This window comes from Clupea harengus, chromosome 26 (genome assembly GCF_900700415.2).
Source record: "Clupea harengus chromosome 26, Ch_v2.0.2, whole genome shotgun sequence".
Classification (NCBI taxonomy): domain Eukaryota; kingdom Metazoa; phylum Chordata; class Actinopteri; order Clupeiformes; family Clupeidae; genus Clupea; species Clupea harengus.
The window spans coordinates 1803455-1819583 of NC_045177.1; the positions used below are offsets into that span (position 1 = coordinate 1803455).

A 16129-nucleotide genomic window follows, 5' to 3' on the forward strand; every position below is an offset into this window, starting at 1 on the left:
CATCCTGCAACTGCATATTGATGTACTTTTGAAAGCCTTCAGGCTATCTCCGGTGTATGGGGATGGATTGTGTACAAGATAAATATATATGTCGGGAAAGGACAGTTGGGGCAGACGTTTCGCAGACTTTAAGGGACAAAATAAAGTTGCCGATAATAAATATGGATCGCAGCCAATAATCAATGTTTTTTCTAAATATCGTTGTCTTTCTGCTTCATTCAGATGTGCTGTGTTCGTAGTCATGACTCTGTTCGCTGGCTAACTATGAAAGCTAACTAACTAACCACTAGAATTAGACAATACTACTTTTAAAAAGTCAAAATTTTAAGAACCTATCAATAGAAAACAATACCATTATTATATTTATATTATTATTATTATTATATTATTACTATATATTAATATATATGACTAACTAGCTACTATTGGGTACAAATACATTGGGAATAACGGTAGAGTTGGACACAAAGATGGCGGCAGGCTTCACGGAAGTGACGTCTTTGGTACTCATGAATACTGATTTGAAATGCCTTATGACAGAACACTATAAAATAGAGATAAGAAATCATAACAAACAGATCAGGCAGCTTGGAATAATGTGATGGACTATGACACCATACTATTACCCGTGTTTGTGACTGAATAATGTGATGGACTATGACAGCATACTGTTACCCGTGTTTGTGAGCGTTCAGACTGTTTGTATGATTCTCCTTTGACATGCCTTGCATCTTCTCACCATGACACAGCAACCAGGCAGTTTGTAATGCAATACTATTCTGAAATGCCTTACAATGGTATTATACATACCAAACACAACACATATATTCCAGTAGTTTGATCATTGTTACTGTTACAAAGTTTTACTTATGACATCACTACATTTCTACTTATGACATCACTAAAGTTCTACTTATGACATCACTAAAGTTCTACTTGAGTGTAGAAATGGAATGGACCTCTCGCAAAACAAAACACACTATACTACACTACACTACACTACATGGCAATAAACAATATTATACTATACAGTGTTATATGTTCCTGGTGATTCAAGACCTGGCAAGGCACATTTATATCTATATATTCAAAGTGTGTGTGTGTGAGTGTGTGTGTGTGAATGTGTGAATGTGTGAATGTGTGTTATATTTATATATTCAAAGTGCTTTTCAAATAATATCACTTATGGTCTGGTGGGGTATGTAACGTTCAACACGCACATAAGACTTCTGGCCTGGTGGGGTATGTAACGTTCAACACGCACATAAGACTTCTGGCCTGGTGGGGTACGTAATGTTTAACACACACATGAGCAAAATACATTCTTCTGTGTCATTTCTTTCCCTGGAAAGTAGGCAAGCGTGAGGCCAGATCAGTGCCACCTAGATCATTGCCATTTCAGGGCCAAATCAGTGTGATTCAGTTTGGGGAGTGAGGGAGGGTGCAGCTGTGTCTCATTCAGTATTGGTTGCGGAGTTGATTGACAGGTCAACCAGCCAACCACGTCCATGAGACGAGCAGAGAGAGCCCAATCAGACGTGCAGAGAGAGCCCAACAGTTCACCGCTCCAGAGGTCACAGCCGCTTCAAACAGAAGAGAAAAACACAAACAGGAATGTTTATTTATTATTTATTTATTGTTTATTTTTGTCGACGGCATGAGCATGTGTGTGTGTGTGTGTGTGTGTGTGTGTGTGTGTGTGTGAGAGACACACATGATATGCTAATCCTGTGTGAAACAAACATGCTATGTGTTTGTGTGTGTGTGTGTGTGTGTGTGTAGATTGAGGACATTTCTCCTGACCTGTGACGTTGATGGAGTCTATATCCACTGTGAAGCCTAAACTGGAGTTGGCTGCAGCTCTCTTCAGCGTGTCCAAGATGTCATCGGCCCGGGGGAAAGCTGGAGTGGAGGAGTTGGAGGACGAGGAGGAAGTGGAGGTGGAGTCAAAGTCCTCTTGTAGCTCCACCTCCGTCTCCATGACGCTTCTTTTAGTCCTCCTGCTCGTCGCCCTCGGCCTGCCGCGGTGGTAAGACATGATGACATCTACATAATCAGCAGGACTACTACACACACACACACACACACACACACACACACACACTGCAGTGGTGGTAAGACATGATGACATCTACATAACCAGCCTAGGGAGTGACTAGTTACATGTAACAGAGTTAATTAAAGTATAATGTGAAATGTAATTGTAATCTGTTACATCCATTACTGGGGATTTAATTACATTTACAGTTGCTAATTAAAAAGGTGTTACATCTGAATATATTCTTTTCAGTAAAATATTTTAGAATATAACATTCATTCTACTGTAGAAGAGAATTTAGAATACATTCTTTTTCAGTAAAATATTCTACTACATGTAGAATATAACATTAATTCTACTGTAGAAGAAAATGTAGAATATATAATTTTTCAGTAAAATATTCTACTATATGTAGAATATAACATTCATTCTGTTGCTTTGCACCTTTTCACCGTCTAAACAGGCTCCATTCATTTGGCAATATGAGCACACACACACACACACACACACACACACACACACACACATCCACACACACATCTAGTCCTCTAGTTTGAATTTGCACAGGAAGTGAACACTGAGCTCTTAGAAGTCTGTATGCGTGATGAGCTCTTAGAAGTCTGTATGCGTTATGAGCTCTAAGGAGAATGACATGAAGTAGTAAACTGTCCCACAAATGTTCTCCCTGTCGTAGAAGACGTGTGTGTGTGTGTGTGTGTGTGTGTTAATGTTCTCCCATCATAGAAGACGTGTGTGTGTGTGTCTTCAAATGTTCTCCCCGTCATAAAAGATGCGTGTGTGTGTGTTTGTTAATGTTCTCCCCGTTGTAGAAGACGTGTGTGTGTGTGTCTTTAAATGTTCTCCCCGTCGTAGAAGACGTGTGTGTGTGTGTGTGTTTGTTAATGTTCTCTGAATACAGGAAAGTCTACTCTGTGTGTGTGTGTGTGTGTGTGTGTGTCTTCAAAAGGGTTGCTTGTACTTTGAGAAGATATTGATAGAATGACCAGTCGATAAGGTTCAAGTTGGCTTGGCTGCATAGGGTAAGATGTGCTCATTATATTGTGTATGTGTGTATGTGTGTATGTGTGTATGTATGTATGTATGTGTGTGTGTGTATGTATGTATGTATGTATGTGTGTGTGTGTGTGTGTGTGTGTGTGTGTGTGTGTGTGTGTGTGTGTGTGTGTGTGTGTGTGTGTGTGTGTGTGTGTGTGTGCTCATATTGCCAAATTAATGGAGCCTGTTTAGACGGTGAAAAGGTGCAAAGCAAAAGAATGAATGTTATATGAGATGAGAGCAGCGACACATCTGATAGGCCTACTGCCCAGCTGTCAATCTTCATTCATGGAGTGGACTCTACTCTGACACTGTGCGTTATAGAGGAACTTTTGGGATTTAAATCAATGCATGGCACAACTACGGGGAAATATCTCTTTGAAGAGGTATACAAATGAAATGAGGCTGCCTTTGGACAAACTTGTTGGACTGACCACAGCTGGAGCGCCTGCGATGTGCAGAAAAGAGAGGCATGAGAAATGAATGCCACTGATGTTTATTTAATTTAGAAATGTTATCTCTGTGTTTATAGGCAATAACTAATAGGCCTAAGATTAAGCCTGCTTGTCCCAGATTCAATAGGCCTATGTTAAACTTAAGTTCATGTTTACATATGAAAAAATATATCTTTTTTTTTTTTGTCAATAAATATTGAATATGTCCAGCCCTCGACTTGGACAGAGTTTTCAAATTTGGCCCTCTGTGTATTTGAGTTTGACACCCCTGCTATATTCTAATAAAAATGGTGATGACTTTCAGAGAGGTTAAATACTTGCAAGCCACTGTATCTACGTCCTAATAAAACCACTGTATCTACGTCCTTATAAAACCACTGTATCTACGTCCTAATAAAACCACTGTATCTACGTCCTGATAAAACCACTTTATCTACATCCTTATAAAACCACTGTATCTACGTCCTTATAAAACCACTGTATCTACGTCCTTATAAAACCACTGTATCTACGTCCTAATAAAACCACTGTATCTACTGTACGTCCTGATAAAAGCACTGTATCTACGTCCTTATAAAACCACTGTATCTACGTCCTTATAAAACCTACCCACGTTTTTAATGGGTAAGGTCATGTTAAGGCCACAGCTAGCTTACCTGAAACCCAGAACAAGTGTTCTTTTATAGACTATTCCATGTTTGGTTTTGGTAATTTCATCAATCTGAAACATAGAGGCAGTAATTACTATATTACCTTTGAAATGATAAACCTTTCATGAATGTAAATACTAATCTGGTCCTTTTGTTAACATTTACAACCTGAAACAAAGAGGCAGTAATTACTAGATACGACCTCTGTACCTTTTATTAATGTAAATGCTACCTCTGTTTTTAGTTAACATGGAGAACTACAACTAGCATGAATACAATTGTAATAATGTCAATGCTAACTCTGTTTTTGGTTAACATGGAGAAATACAACTAGCATGAATACAATTGTAATAATGTCAATGCTAGATCTGTTTTAGGTTAACATAAATATCAAATACAACCATCATAAAACTCACCACTTTAATAATCTGTCTTTCCAGATTTTTGAACTCTTCGCTGGTGTGGTTGTTGAGTGCATCCTCAAACTTAATGTTGGTTAGAAAGGTCGCCACAACACTGAAACTATCTGAAGGAGACATTGATGGGATGACAACAGCAAACATCAGAGTTGAAAAAAAACTCAAGGAAACATCCTGTATGTGTCTGCTTCACTCACTGCAGTAGAGCATACAGTATGTGTCTCATAGTATTAGATAGAAACAACATACTGTGTGTGTCTCATAGCATTAGATAGGAACAACATACTGTATGTGTCTGCTTCACTCACTGCAGTAGACCTGGATTGATCTATAAGTGTTTCTGATCCAGATCAAAGCATCTTTGATCTATAAGTGTCCCTGATGCAGATCTGGATTGGATCTATAAGTGTTCCTGATGCAGATCTGGATTGGATCTATAAGTGTTCCTGATGCAGATCTGGATTGGATCTATAAGTGTTGCTGATGCAGATCTGGATTGGATCTATAGGTGTTCCTGATGCAGATCTGAATTGGATTTATAAGTGTTCCTGATGCAGATCTGGATTGGATCTATAAGTGTTGCTGCAGCTGATCTGGATTTTATCCATAATCAGTGGTGCAGTGTGTCCGTATATTAGTGTGTGTCTGTATTAGTATATGTGTGTGTGTGTGTGCATTAGTGTAAGTGTGTGTGTGTGTGTGTATGTGTGTGTCTGTATATTTCCTGTTCATTTATCTCTGGCAAAATCTGTGTCTTTTTATAAGTGTTTTGTAACTTGTAAAATGTATTTATTTAACATTAATGTAACATTTATTTATTTATTTACTTATCTGTGTCTCTTTACAAGTGTTTGTAACCCCCCCCCCCCCCCCCCCCCCAGTAGCTTAGTTTGACGATGACCGTGCTGAGTAGTCCTTTACGGTGGCAGTGCGGTTAGTACGTTTATTTTATTTTATTCATTTATCTCTTGAAAATCTGTGTGTTTTATACAAGTGTAACCCCCCCCCCCCCCCCCCCCCCCCTTTTCTTTCCTACTGTGAGGCGCATTGTGTTACTTCCTTGTATGAAATGCGCCGTACAAATAAAGTTTGATTGATTGATTGATTGATATTAGTGTGTGTGTGTGTGTGTGTGTGTATTAGTGTATGTGTGTGTGTGTGTGTGTGGGTGTGTGTCTGTATATTAGTGTGTGTGTATGTGTGTGTCTGTATATTAGTGTGTGTGTGTGTGTGTGTGTTTGTGTATATTAGTGTGTGTGTATGCGTGTGTCTGTATATAAGTGTGTTTGTTTATATTAGTGTATGTGTGTGTGTGTGTATGCGTGTGTCTGTATATAAGTGTGTATGTGTGTGTGTGTGTGTGTGTGTGTGTGTATGTGGGTGTCTGTATATTAGTGTGTGTGTGTGTGTGTGTGTCTTTGGTCACCTGTGATACTGATGATTGAAACCGGGCCAAACCGAGGGGTGAGTGCCTTTCTTATGACATCCTCAACAATGTGGTTGCCTGGGAAACAGAGGTCAGGCCCCTCAGGCACCTTGAACCATTGCTGTATTTCCACCTCCATCTTGGTCTCAGATGCTCTTACACTGTTGCTGCTTTGAGAGAGAAATCATGTGTTTAGTCTTCCAGCTAATCAGAGGGCTACAGCTCAGTGATGTCATTCCTAGGTTCTAGGTTCCTCCAGCGGTCCTTATGTTCTAAGGGTCCTATGTATCCTAGGTCTTCATGGTTCCAGGGACTTATCTTCCCATTTTTCTGTTTCTCATATTTGTATTTTTTCAGTAAGACGTATAAGACACACTTTGTGTCCTTTAACTGGGGAACACAGAACCATGTGAACATAGAACCATGAGCACAATGGACTTGGGAAATATAGAACCTTGGAGCATAGAACACTGGGAGCATAGAACCTTGGGAACAGAGATAAACTCTTCCAGCTCAGTGTCTGTAATGGATCAGGTGGTGATCCACTGGATCTTACTAAAAACACCCCAGATCCAAAAACAGATCCCACTGCTTCTGTTCCAGCTTAGCTACGAGATCAGAAAACTGCTGTGTCTGTGAACTGTACACCACTTACCTCTGAGAAATTTGAAGAAATATTGTTTTCGAATAGGACGGGTCAGTATAACGTTCTTTCGAAGATTTGTCGATCTGGGTAGGAAAGGACAGTCCATGAATTTTCATGTCTCTTTACAAAGGGTGCAGTATCTTTCTCTGTTGTTGTTGTTGTTGTTGTTGTTATAGTAACCCATAATGTATATACCTCTCAAACGAGCCAATGATGCTAAGATTAGCCCCAAACCCCTTTTGAATGGAAGTGTATGTACGTATACTCCAACTAGCCAATTAAGCTAAGATTAACCCCAAACTTTTGAATGGTAGTGTATATTTCTCTCAAACTAGCTAATGATGCTAAGCTAATGCAATCACAGTTTCTCACCTTTTGTCTCTGACTCAACCTTTGGGGTTTGGTTTACAAAGGGAATTAAATCTCCAGTTTGGGTCATTTGCACAGTTGACGTTTGACCTGCCCAAACCCTGCCCCCACTTTTTTATTAGATATGTCATGTGCTATATAGCGACACATTTAACATTAATGTCATTACTGTATATGACACATGTAACATTAATGTCAGTGCTGTATATGACACATGTAACATTAATGTCAGTGCTGTATATGACACATGTAACATTAATGTCTGTGCTGTATAGCGACAAATGTAACATTTCCCCTCCTGTGCCGCAGAGACTCTGGGAAGATGACTTTGGAGAGGAAAAGACAGAGGACCAGTGGGAAGCAGTAGCACCAGGGATGGATTACAGAACGGGCCTACCGGGCCCAGGCCCAGGGGCCCATGAGCTCAGGGGGCCCCTAAGCCGGAGACTCTGTGTGAAGTCGCTGTTATTAACTATTAAGTGTACCTGCACTGTCCTAGAAAATGTGTATGTGCGCTGTAAATCCTGTTGAGGTACAGGTGCATTTAGTTATTTGTTAAAAAAAAAAATGTCATTACATTTCAGTAATGTTTTGCGAGGGCACAAGATTTGGACCAAATCTTGGGAAGGGGGCCCTTTTACACGTCCAGGCCCAGGGGCCCATGGTTTCATAATCTGTCCATTTTGATAGCATATGGTCATGTGAAGGACAGATAAACACCTGTGTGTTTCCCACTAGCCATCTAGTTAATGCCCTATGTAGTTCTGTGTTTCGGGCTGGAACGCCCTGCAAAAATGGAAGAAAATCTTTCACAGCAGGACATTGCCAGCTATACTGCCAAAAGACACCAATTAATGTGTTGGCAAGCTTAATGTGTTGCCAACTCGGCTGTTTGTGGTGTCTGCCAGGTTTTTGCATGCCTTTTAGTCTTAAAGTTAAAGTTAGCTGGCTAGTTCTAGAACTAGAATACTCCACAAATGAGTCATATTGAGGTAGTTAGCTGGCTAGTTTTGGAACCAGAATACTCCACAAATGAGTCATATTGAGCACACACACACACACACACACACACACACACACACACACACACACACACACACACACCCTTTTAGGTAGTTAGCTGGCTAGTTTTGGAACTAGAATACTCCACAAATGAGTCATATTGAGGTAGTTAGCTGGCTAGTTTTAGAACTAGAATACTCCACAAATGAGTCATATTGAGCAAACACACACTCACACACCCTTTTAGGTAGTTTTGAAACTAGTTTTGAAACTAGAATACTCCACAAATGAGTCATATTGAGGTAGTTAGCTGGCTAGTTTTGGAACTAGAATACTCCACAAATGAGTCATATTGAGCGAGGGTCATGCGCTACCTAGAGGCCAACTTGCTATTCAAATAAAATAGTAATTTTTTGTGAAATGGCTGTTGAGCTTTTGCCCAAAAGGTGCCCCTAGGGGCCGCTAGAACGAAGAGACACGCCCACTTAGGGTCATAAACCTTCTATTCCGTATCACCCATGTGAGGCTAAAGTCAAAACATAACTTTGACAAACATTATATTATGCATGATTATTATACTACACTACCATTAAAGGGACATATTATATAATATTTTGTTATATTATATGTTATTATATTATGTTGTAATATGACTTGCTAATACACACAAAATGAACACAGAATGTTCAGGCTTACCATATCGGTAATGAGCTGAAACAGACCACTGCTGGCCGAGAGGTTCTTCACTTCAAATATTACCGTCACCATGGGAATAGCAATGTTGTCAGTGGTTCGGGGCCGGCAAGAACGTTCTGGAAGAAAAAATACTTTTATTTAAAAATGTATTCATTATATATTTATTTATTTTTCTCTCTCGCTCTTTCTCTCAAGGCAACAACATTGTCCTGGGGGACATAAAACTTTTATTTAAAATGTATTTATTATTTATAATAATTTATTATTTTTGTCTCTCTCTCTCTCTCTTTCTCAAGGTGACAAGAACATTCTGAAGAATGCAATAATTGTTTTTATTTATTTATTTATTATTTATAATGATGTATTATTTATCTATTTACAGTATTTCTCTCTCCAAATAGAATACTTTTATTTAAAATTGTATTTATTTGGTGAACCTTTCAGTGCTGTTTCTGTGCTGTTTCTCTCACTCTCTCTCTCTCTCTCTCTCTCTCTCTCTCTCTCTCTCACACACACACACACACACACACACACACACACACACATATACACACATATACACACACACACACACACACAAACACACACACACACACACACACACACACACGGCAAAAGGTAGTCATGTCAAAACACATGGGTGGGCTCAACAGAAAAACATGCAAAAAGAACGGAACACTCCCGTTAAAGTCTATTAAAGACCGTCCTTGAGTCTATTAAAGGAACATTGTTCCTCCCACAGTCTTGAGTGTTAAAGGAACATAGTTCCTCCCACAGTCTTGAGTGTGGCTGTTCCTATGGCCCGGTAGAATTAGCTCTTAGCTCCAATTATAACTTGTTGTGTGGTTGGGACCACTCCCCTCTCCCGGGATACTCGTGGTGAGATCAATTAATCGGGTTTACAACATGGCTGTCTGCCTCTCTGCAGTCAGCCTTTTTGGCATTATTTGTCAGCCATTTTGAGTGAGGCTATTCATACTTTCATAAGTTGATCCATGTTCACCAGATGTAGTTTTATAATTTTATTAGCTTTAGCAAAAGCAACCCAGGTGTGTATTTTCCTCATTAGTGTAAGAACTGCCTGGGTGTTCAAGTCATAACTGTTAGCATCTCAGGCTGCCTGTATCTCAAGCTACCTAACTAACTACAGGTCCCCTGCCCCACAGGTGAGTCTTTAGGCTGTTAGCATCTAAAGCTTCAGAGGCACGGATCCCCTGTTCCAGAGGTGAGACTTTAGGCTGTTAGCATCTAAAGCTACAGAGGCACGGATCCCCTGTTCCAGAGGTGAGTCTTAAGGCTGTTAGCATCTAAAGCTAAAGGGGCACAGTTCGCCTGTTCCAGAGGTGTGACTTTAGGCTGTTAGCATCTAAAGCTACAGGGGCACAGATCCCCTGTTCCAGAGGTGTGACTTTAGGCTGTTAGCATCTCAAGATACCTAACTAACTACAGGTTCCCTGTTCCAGAGGTGTGACTTTAGACTGTTAGAATCCAAAGCTACAGGGTCACAGATCCCCTGTTCCACCTAACTACCATGGCCTAGCTGTAGTGGTGACTCCATAGGGTTAAAATAGATCTTTTTTTAATAAGTACCTGGCAGAGAGAACTGGATGAAGCTTGCTCGGCCACTGCTGATGTAGGAGTTGATCCAGCTCTGATAACGGGACACCCTGGTGTAGACACCAGGGAAATTGGGTCGAGCACAGCCTTTTCCAAAACTAAAGATACCGGACTGGACCCACACAGAGTCCTGTTTGCTCACCAGTGGACCTCCTGAATCTACCTGAAAACAAAAGTGTCACAATTTATGTGAAATGTCAGTTTTCAAAAATCAAAAATCGAAAAGACTTTCCTACAGCATGGCAGAAAAGGTTTGATGATCTTCAATGGTGTAGCAAACAGGACGTTTTGTTCTTAAAGATCTTATGAAATACATTTAGTTTTTACATTCATTCATTTGTTTGTTCTAGCATTCATTAATTTCTCTTTTTATCACACTCTTAGTCCTACGATGAAAAGATGAGCATCTGCCTTACCTGAATTTTTCTTACCCGAAATGAATCTTTCCCTTCAGCGCGTACACCAGCACAAATCATGTTGTCTGTGATTGTGCCAACTCCATACAAAGAGCTACGCTGTGTCACAGACACCTCCTCCACAGACACCTTCTCTTCCTGTAGAGTCCCAGGGGATGGAAGGGATCCTGGGAGTGACATGGAGACAACACACTCAAGACTGGGAAAGGGAACGTTACCCAACTACAACACACTCAAGACTGGGAAAGGGAACGTTACCTAACTACAACACACTCAAGACTGGGAAAATAACGTTATGACAAATAAGCTTCTAAGAGCATGACATTCATATTTTTATTTTAATACTTTTCTTAATATCAATACTTAAATCAAAATCAATCAATATACTTAATATTGATACAGCTACAAAAAGTTTCCATGGTCTTGATCCAGAAGATATACATAGAGAACAATATGACAAACTACTTTGGTTTTGACCTGACATTTTACCTTACTTCCTTTACCGATTATACCTGTCCCTGTTTCCCAAGCCAGGTTATCATTAACACTTTTCTTAATATAAAAACTTAAATCAAATACTTAATATCAGTGTATATACTGTACACTTTTCTTAATATCAATACTTAAATCAAGTACTTAATATCAGTGTATATACACTTTTCTTAATATCAAAACTTAAATCAAATACTTAATATCAGTGTATGTACACGTTTCTAAATGTTCCTGCATGGCCTATCCAAAGATATTACTAGTTTTAGTTTACCTCTTTCACCGATGTTTCCCCAGCCAGTGACCCAGCTGTCGGTGCCCTTGATGAACACACTCCCACTGGCAGCCAGACTCACAGGCCTGATGAAGTTAGTGAAGGTGACTGGGGCACTGAGCTGAAGCAGAGCGATGTCGTTGTCCCTGGTGAACCTGTCGTAATATGGATGGCTGATGATCCTACTCACGGTCGTTCTCACTTCATTTGGGTTGCTGCCATTCTGGTTCTGCCGACCCAAATACACCTCAAGATCACCTGCACCCACACTGACAAGAAGAAGACAGATCATGAAGAGAACCCAAATACACCACAACATCAGCTACAGTTACACACTGACATGACAACAGGACATGACCCAAATACACCACAACATCAGCTACAGTTACACACTGACATGACAACAGGACATGACCCAAATACACCACAACATCAGCTACAGTTACACACTGACATGACAACAGGATATGACCCAAATACACCACAACATCAGGTACAGTTACACACTGACATAACTTACACACTGACATGTCTTAAAACACGCAAACAATTTAAAGTTATGTTTAGATTTTTCCGGATTTCTGTTTGTGTAAAGCCTCTAGTTTACCTTTGTGTTTTGGGGATTTATATGTCTTTAAAACAAACAAACATGCTAATGTTATCTGTAGATGTGCTTCTGTTTGAGTGACAGCTCTGGTTACCTGGGGAAACAGTGAGCAGCTGACAGCACCCACTCCTCATTGATGAGGGATCCTCCACAGAGGTGGAAGCCGAAAAAGTGGATACTGGCCTGCCAGGGCCAACTTCCTGCAGGGGCATTCTGGCCCCCGACTACCCTGGTGTTGAGTGGTCTACTACACACTGGAGGAGAGAGGCTAGAGTTAAGGTCTACCACACACTGGAGGAGAGAGGCTAGAGTTAAGGGCTACCACACACTGGAGGAGAGAGGCTAGAGTTAAGGTCTACCACACACTGGAGGAGAGAGGCTAGAGTTAAGGGCTAAGGGTTAAAGTGGGCAAAGGTCTATAGGGTTAAAGTGGGCAAAGGTCTATAGGGTTAAAGTGGGCAAAGCTCTATAGCAGGGGTTTTCAACCAGGGGTCCGTGACCCCCTTGTGGTCTGCGACGGCATTGCAGGGGGTCCGCGCCATTCGCCTATGTTGATCAGTTCACCATTTACTTTTTTATTTTTATAAATATACCTGGGCCCGTCGACATATTTATGTCTGAATAGCCAAGTCGCATTGCCCAAAATACTGATGTAGACCCATATTCAGCGAAGAAATTACACTGACAAGTATTATAAGCAGAATATGTGTGCGGGGGGAGGGGGCGTGGCGGCGGCGGTTACAAGCATGAAAAAGAAGGGTACGGGACTGTAAAATGTTTTGGGAATCACTGGCACATCAGTGGGCCGCGGATTACTTTCTGGTTAAAGTGGGCAAAGCTCTATAGGGTAAAAGTGGGCAAAGGTCTATAGGATTAAAGTAGGCAAAGTGTGCCCAAATTTTTTCTTGTCAGAGGACAAATATTAATCGGAGTGGAGGGCTGAGGGCCAAAACCAAAGGTTCATGTTAGGTCACGCCCCATTACATTGAAATGTATTGCATATTTGTGCAAAATTCACATTAACATTAGTAGTACTATACATACCTGCAAACTCAGAACAGTGACAAACAGTGACAGTGTGGCCAAGCAGTGAACTGCAACCAGTCTGAGATAAATAGGACGATGAGACAGAGGCCCTGTTCGAAATGGGTAAAAATGCTGTCTGACGAATGACGTTCTGACTCTGATTCAGACCGAAGCCAAAGCTTCGCTTCAGCATGTTTATCAGTAGACGTGCTGGTGGGCACTGGGGGCTGTAGATACACTGGGACATTGGTTCCCAAACTAGGGTACGTGTACCCCCAGGGGTACGCAAAGTGGTTCAGGGGGTACGCGGGGAGAACATTTTATTTGCGTTTTCAAAGTGAAAAAGGGGTTAGCCTAGCTCTAGTGGTGATTTGGATTAGCCTAGCTGTATTGGGTACCGGGTTAGCCTAGCTGTAGTGGTGACTGGGGTTAGCCTAGCTGTAGTGGGCAATGAGATTAGCCTAGCTGTAGTGGCGACTGGGGTTAGCCTAGCTGTAGTGGTGACTGGGGTTAGCCTAGCTGTAGTGGTGACTGGGGTTAGCCTAGCTGTAGTGGTGATTTGGATTAGCCTAGCTGTATTGGGTACCGGGTTAGCCTAGCTGTAGTGGTGACTGGGGTTAGCCCAGCTGTAGTGGTGATTTGGATTAGCCTAGCTGTAGTGGGCAATGAGATAAGACTAGCTGTAGTCGGTACTAGGGTTAGCCTAGCTGTAGTGGCGACTGGGGTTAGCCCAGCTGTAGTGGTGATTTGGATTAGCCTAGCTGTAGTGGGTAATGAGATTAGCCTAGCTGTAGTGGGTAATGAGATTAGCCCAGCTGTAGTGGTGATTTGGATTAGCCTAGCTGTAGTGGGTAATGAGATTAGCCTAGCTGTAGTGGGTAATGAGATTAGCCTAGCTGTAGTGGGTAATGTGATTAGCCTAACTGTAGTGGGTAATGAGATTAGCCTAGCTGTATTGGGAAAAAGGGGTAGCCTTGCTGTAGTGGTGACTGGGTTAACCTAGCTATAGTGGGTCCTGGGGTTAGCCTAGCTGTAGTGATGACTGGGGTTAGCCTAGCTGTAGTGGGTACCAGGGTTAGCCTAGCTGTAGTCAGTACTTGGGTTAGCCTAGCTGTAGTGGGTAATGAGATTAGCCTAGCTGTAGTGGGTAATGAGATTAGCCTAGCTGTAGTGGGTACTGGGGTTAGCCTAGCTGTAGTGGTGACTGGGGTTAGCCTAGCTGTAGTGGGTAATGAGATTAGCCTAGCTGTAGTGGATAATGAGATTAGCCTAGCTGTAGTGGGTAATGAGATAAGCCTAGCTCTAGTTGGTACTGGGGTTAGCCTAGCTGTAGTGGTGACTGGGGTTAGCCTAGCTGCAGTGGGTAATGAGATTAGCCTAGCTCTAGTGGTGACTGAGGTTAGCCTAGCTGTAGTGGGCAAAGGTGGTACATTTAGCTGTAGTTGGTACTGGGGTTAGCCTAGCTGTAGTGGCAACTGAGGTTAACCTAGCTGTAGTGGGCAAAGGTGGTACATTTAGCTGTAGTTGGTACTGGGGTTAGCCTAGCTGTAGTGGGTACTGGGGTTAGCCTTGCTGTAGTGGTGACTGGGGTTAGCCTAGCTGTAGTGGGTACTGGGGTTAGCCTAGCTGTAGTCGGTACTGGGGTTAGCATAGCTGTAGTGGTGGCTGGGGTTAGCCTAGCTGTAGTGGGTACTGGGGTTAGCCTTGCTGTAGTGGTGACTGGGGTTAGCCTAGCTGTAGTGGGTACTGGGGTTAGCCTAGCTGTAGTCGGTACTGGGGTTAGCATAGCTGTAGTGGTGGCTGGGGTTAGCCTAGCTGTAGTGGGTACTGGGGTTAGCCTAGCTGTAGTGGGCAATGAGATAAGCCTAGCTGTAGTGGGCAAAGGTGGTACATTTAGCTGTAGTTGGTACTGGGGTTAGCCTAGCTGAAGTGGTGACTGAGATAAGCCTAGCTGTAGTGGTGACTGGGGTTAGCCTAGCTGTATTGGGTACTGGGGTAAGGCTAGCTGTAGTGGTGACTGGGGTTAGCCTAGCTGCTGTTAGCATAGCTGTATTGGGTACTGGGCGTAGCCTAGCTGTAGTGGTGACTGAGGTTAGCCTAGCTGCTGCTAGCACAGCTGTATTGGGTACTGGGAGTAGCCTAGCTGTAGTGGTGACTTACTTTGCAGTGTAGACGTGCTGGTGGGCACTGGGGCTGTAGATGCACTAGGAGAGGAGACAGTGGTAGCTGGAGGAGGAGGCCTAGTGAACTGGATGAAGCCTGGTTGGTTCCTGTTGATGAAGGAGTTGATCCAGCTCTGATAACGGGACACCCTGGTGTAAACACCAGGGAAATTGGGTCGAGCACAGCCTTTTCCAAAACTAAAGATACCGGACTGGACCCACACAGAGTCCTGTCTGCTCACCAGTGGACCTCCTGAGTCTTCCTGAAAACAAAAGTGTCACCATGTGATATGTGATATGTCAGTTTTGAAACCTTGAACATTATTTACTGAAAGGGAAAGATACGAATCGGGGATACAATGGTGTAGCAAACAAGACGTTTTGTTCTTAAAGTTCTTATGAAATACATTTTGTTTTTACATTCATTCATTTGTTTGTTCTCTCATTCATTCATTTCTCTGTTTATCACACTCTCAGTCCTATGATGAAAAGATAAGCATTTGCCTTGCCTGACATGAATCGTTTCCTCCAACAAGTACACCAGCACAGATCATGTTGTCTGTGATTGTGCCGACTCCATAGAAAGAACTACACTTTGTGTTCACAATCACAGGCACCTCCACTTCCTGTAGAGTCCCAGGGGATGGAAGGGATTCTGGGAGTGACATGGAGACAACACACTCAAGACCGGGAAAGGGAACGTTCCCTTATTACAACACACTCAAGTATAGGGGAGGGAAAGTTACCTAACTATCAGTTTTCTTAATATTAATACTCAAAT

At 42.0% G+C, this 16129-nt stretch overlaps 1 protein-coding gene across 1 annotated transcript in view; it reads right to left on the reverse strand.

Moving 5' to 3' along the window:
* Nucleotides 1-519: 519 nt before the first annotated feature.
* Nucleotides 520-16129, reverse strand: part of LOC105906190 (transmembrane protease serine 9-like) — a 24336-nt gene continuing 8726 nt past the window's right edge. Inside the window, exons 3-15 of the mRNA XM_042703823.1 lie at nucleotides 15858-16003; nucleotides 15347-15611; nucleotides 12255-12414; nucleotides 11554-11822; nucleotides 10791-10957; nucleotides 10348-10537; nucleotides 8758-8873; nucleotides 6700-6773; nucleotides 6045-6211; nucleotides 4616-4725; nucleotides 4206-4270; nucleotides 1804-2018; nucleotides 520-1583 (exon numbers count right to left, since the gene is read on the reverse strand). Coding sequence (XP_042559757.1) covers nucleotides 1489-1583; nucleotides 1804-2018; nucleotides 4206-4270; nucleotides 4616-4725; nucleotides 6045-6211; nucleotides 6700-6773; nucleotides 8758-8873; nucleotides 10348-10537; nucleotides 10791-10957; nucleotides 11554-11822; nucleotides 12255-12414; nucleotides 15347-15611; nucleotides 15858-16003 — 2039 coding nt within the window. The 3' untranslated portion in view covers nucleotides 520-1488. The remainder of the gene's footprint in view (nucleotides 1584-1803; nucleotides 2019-4205; nucleotides 4271-4615; nucleotides 4726-6044; nucleotides 6212-6699; nucleotides 6774-8757; nucleotides 8874-10347; nucleotides 10538-10790; nucleotides 10958-11553; nucleotides 11823-12254; nucleotides 12415-15346; nucleotides 15612-15857; nucleotides 16004-16129) is intronic.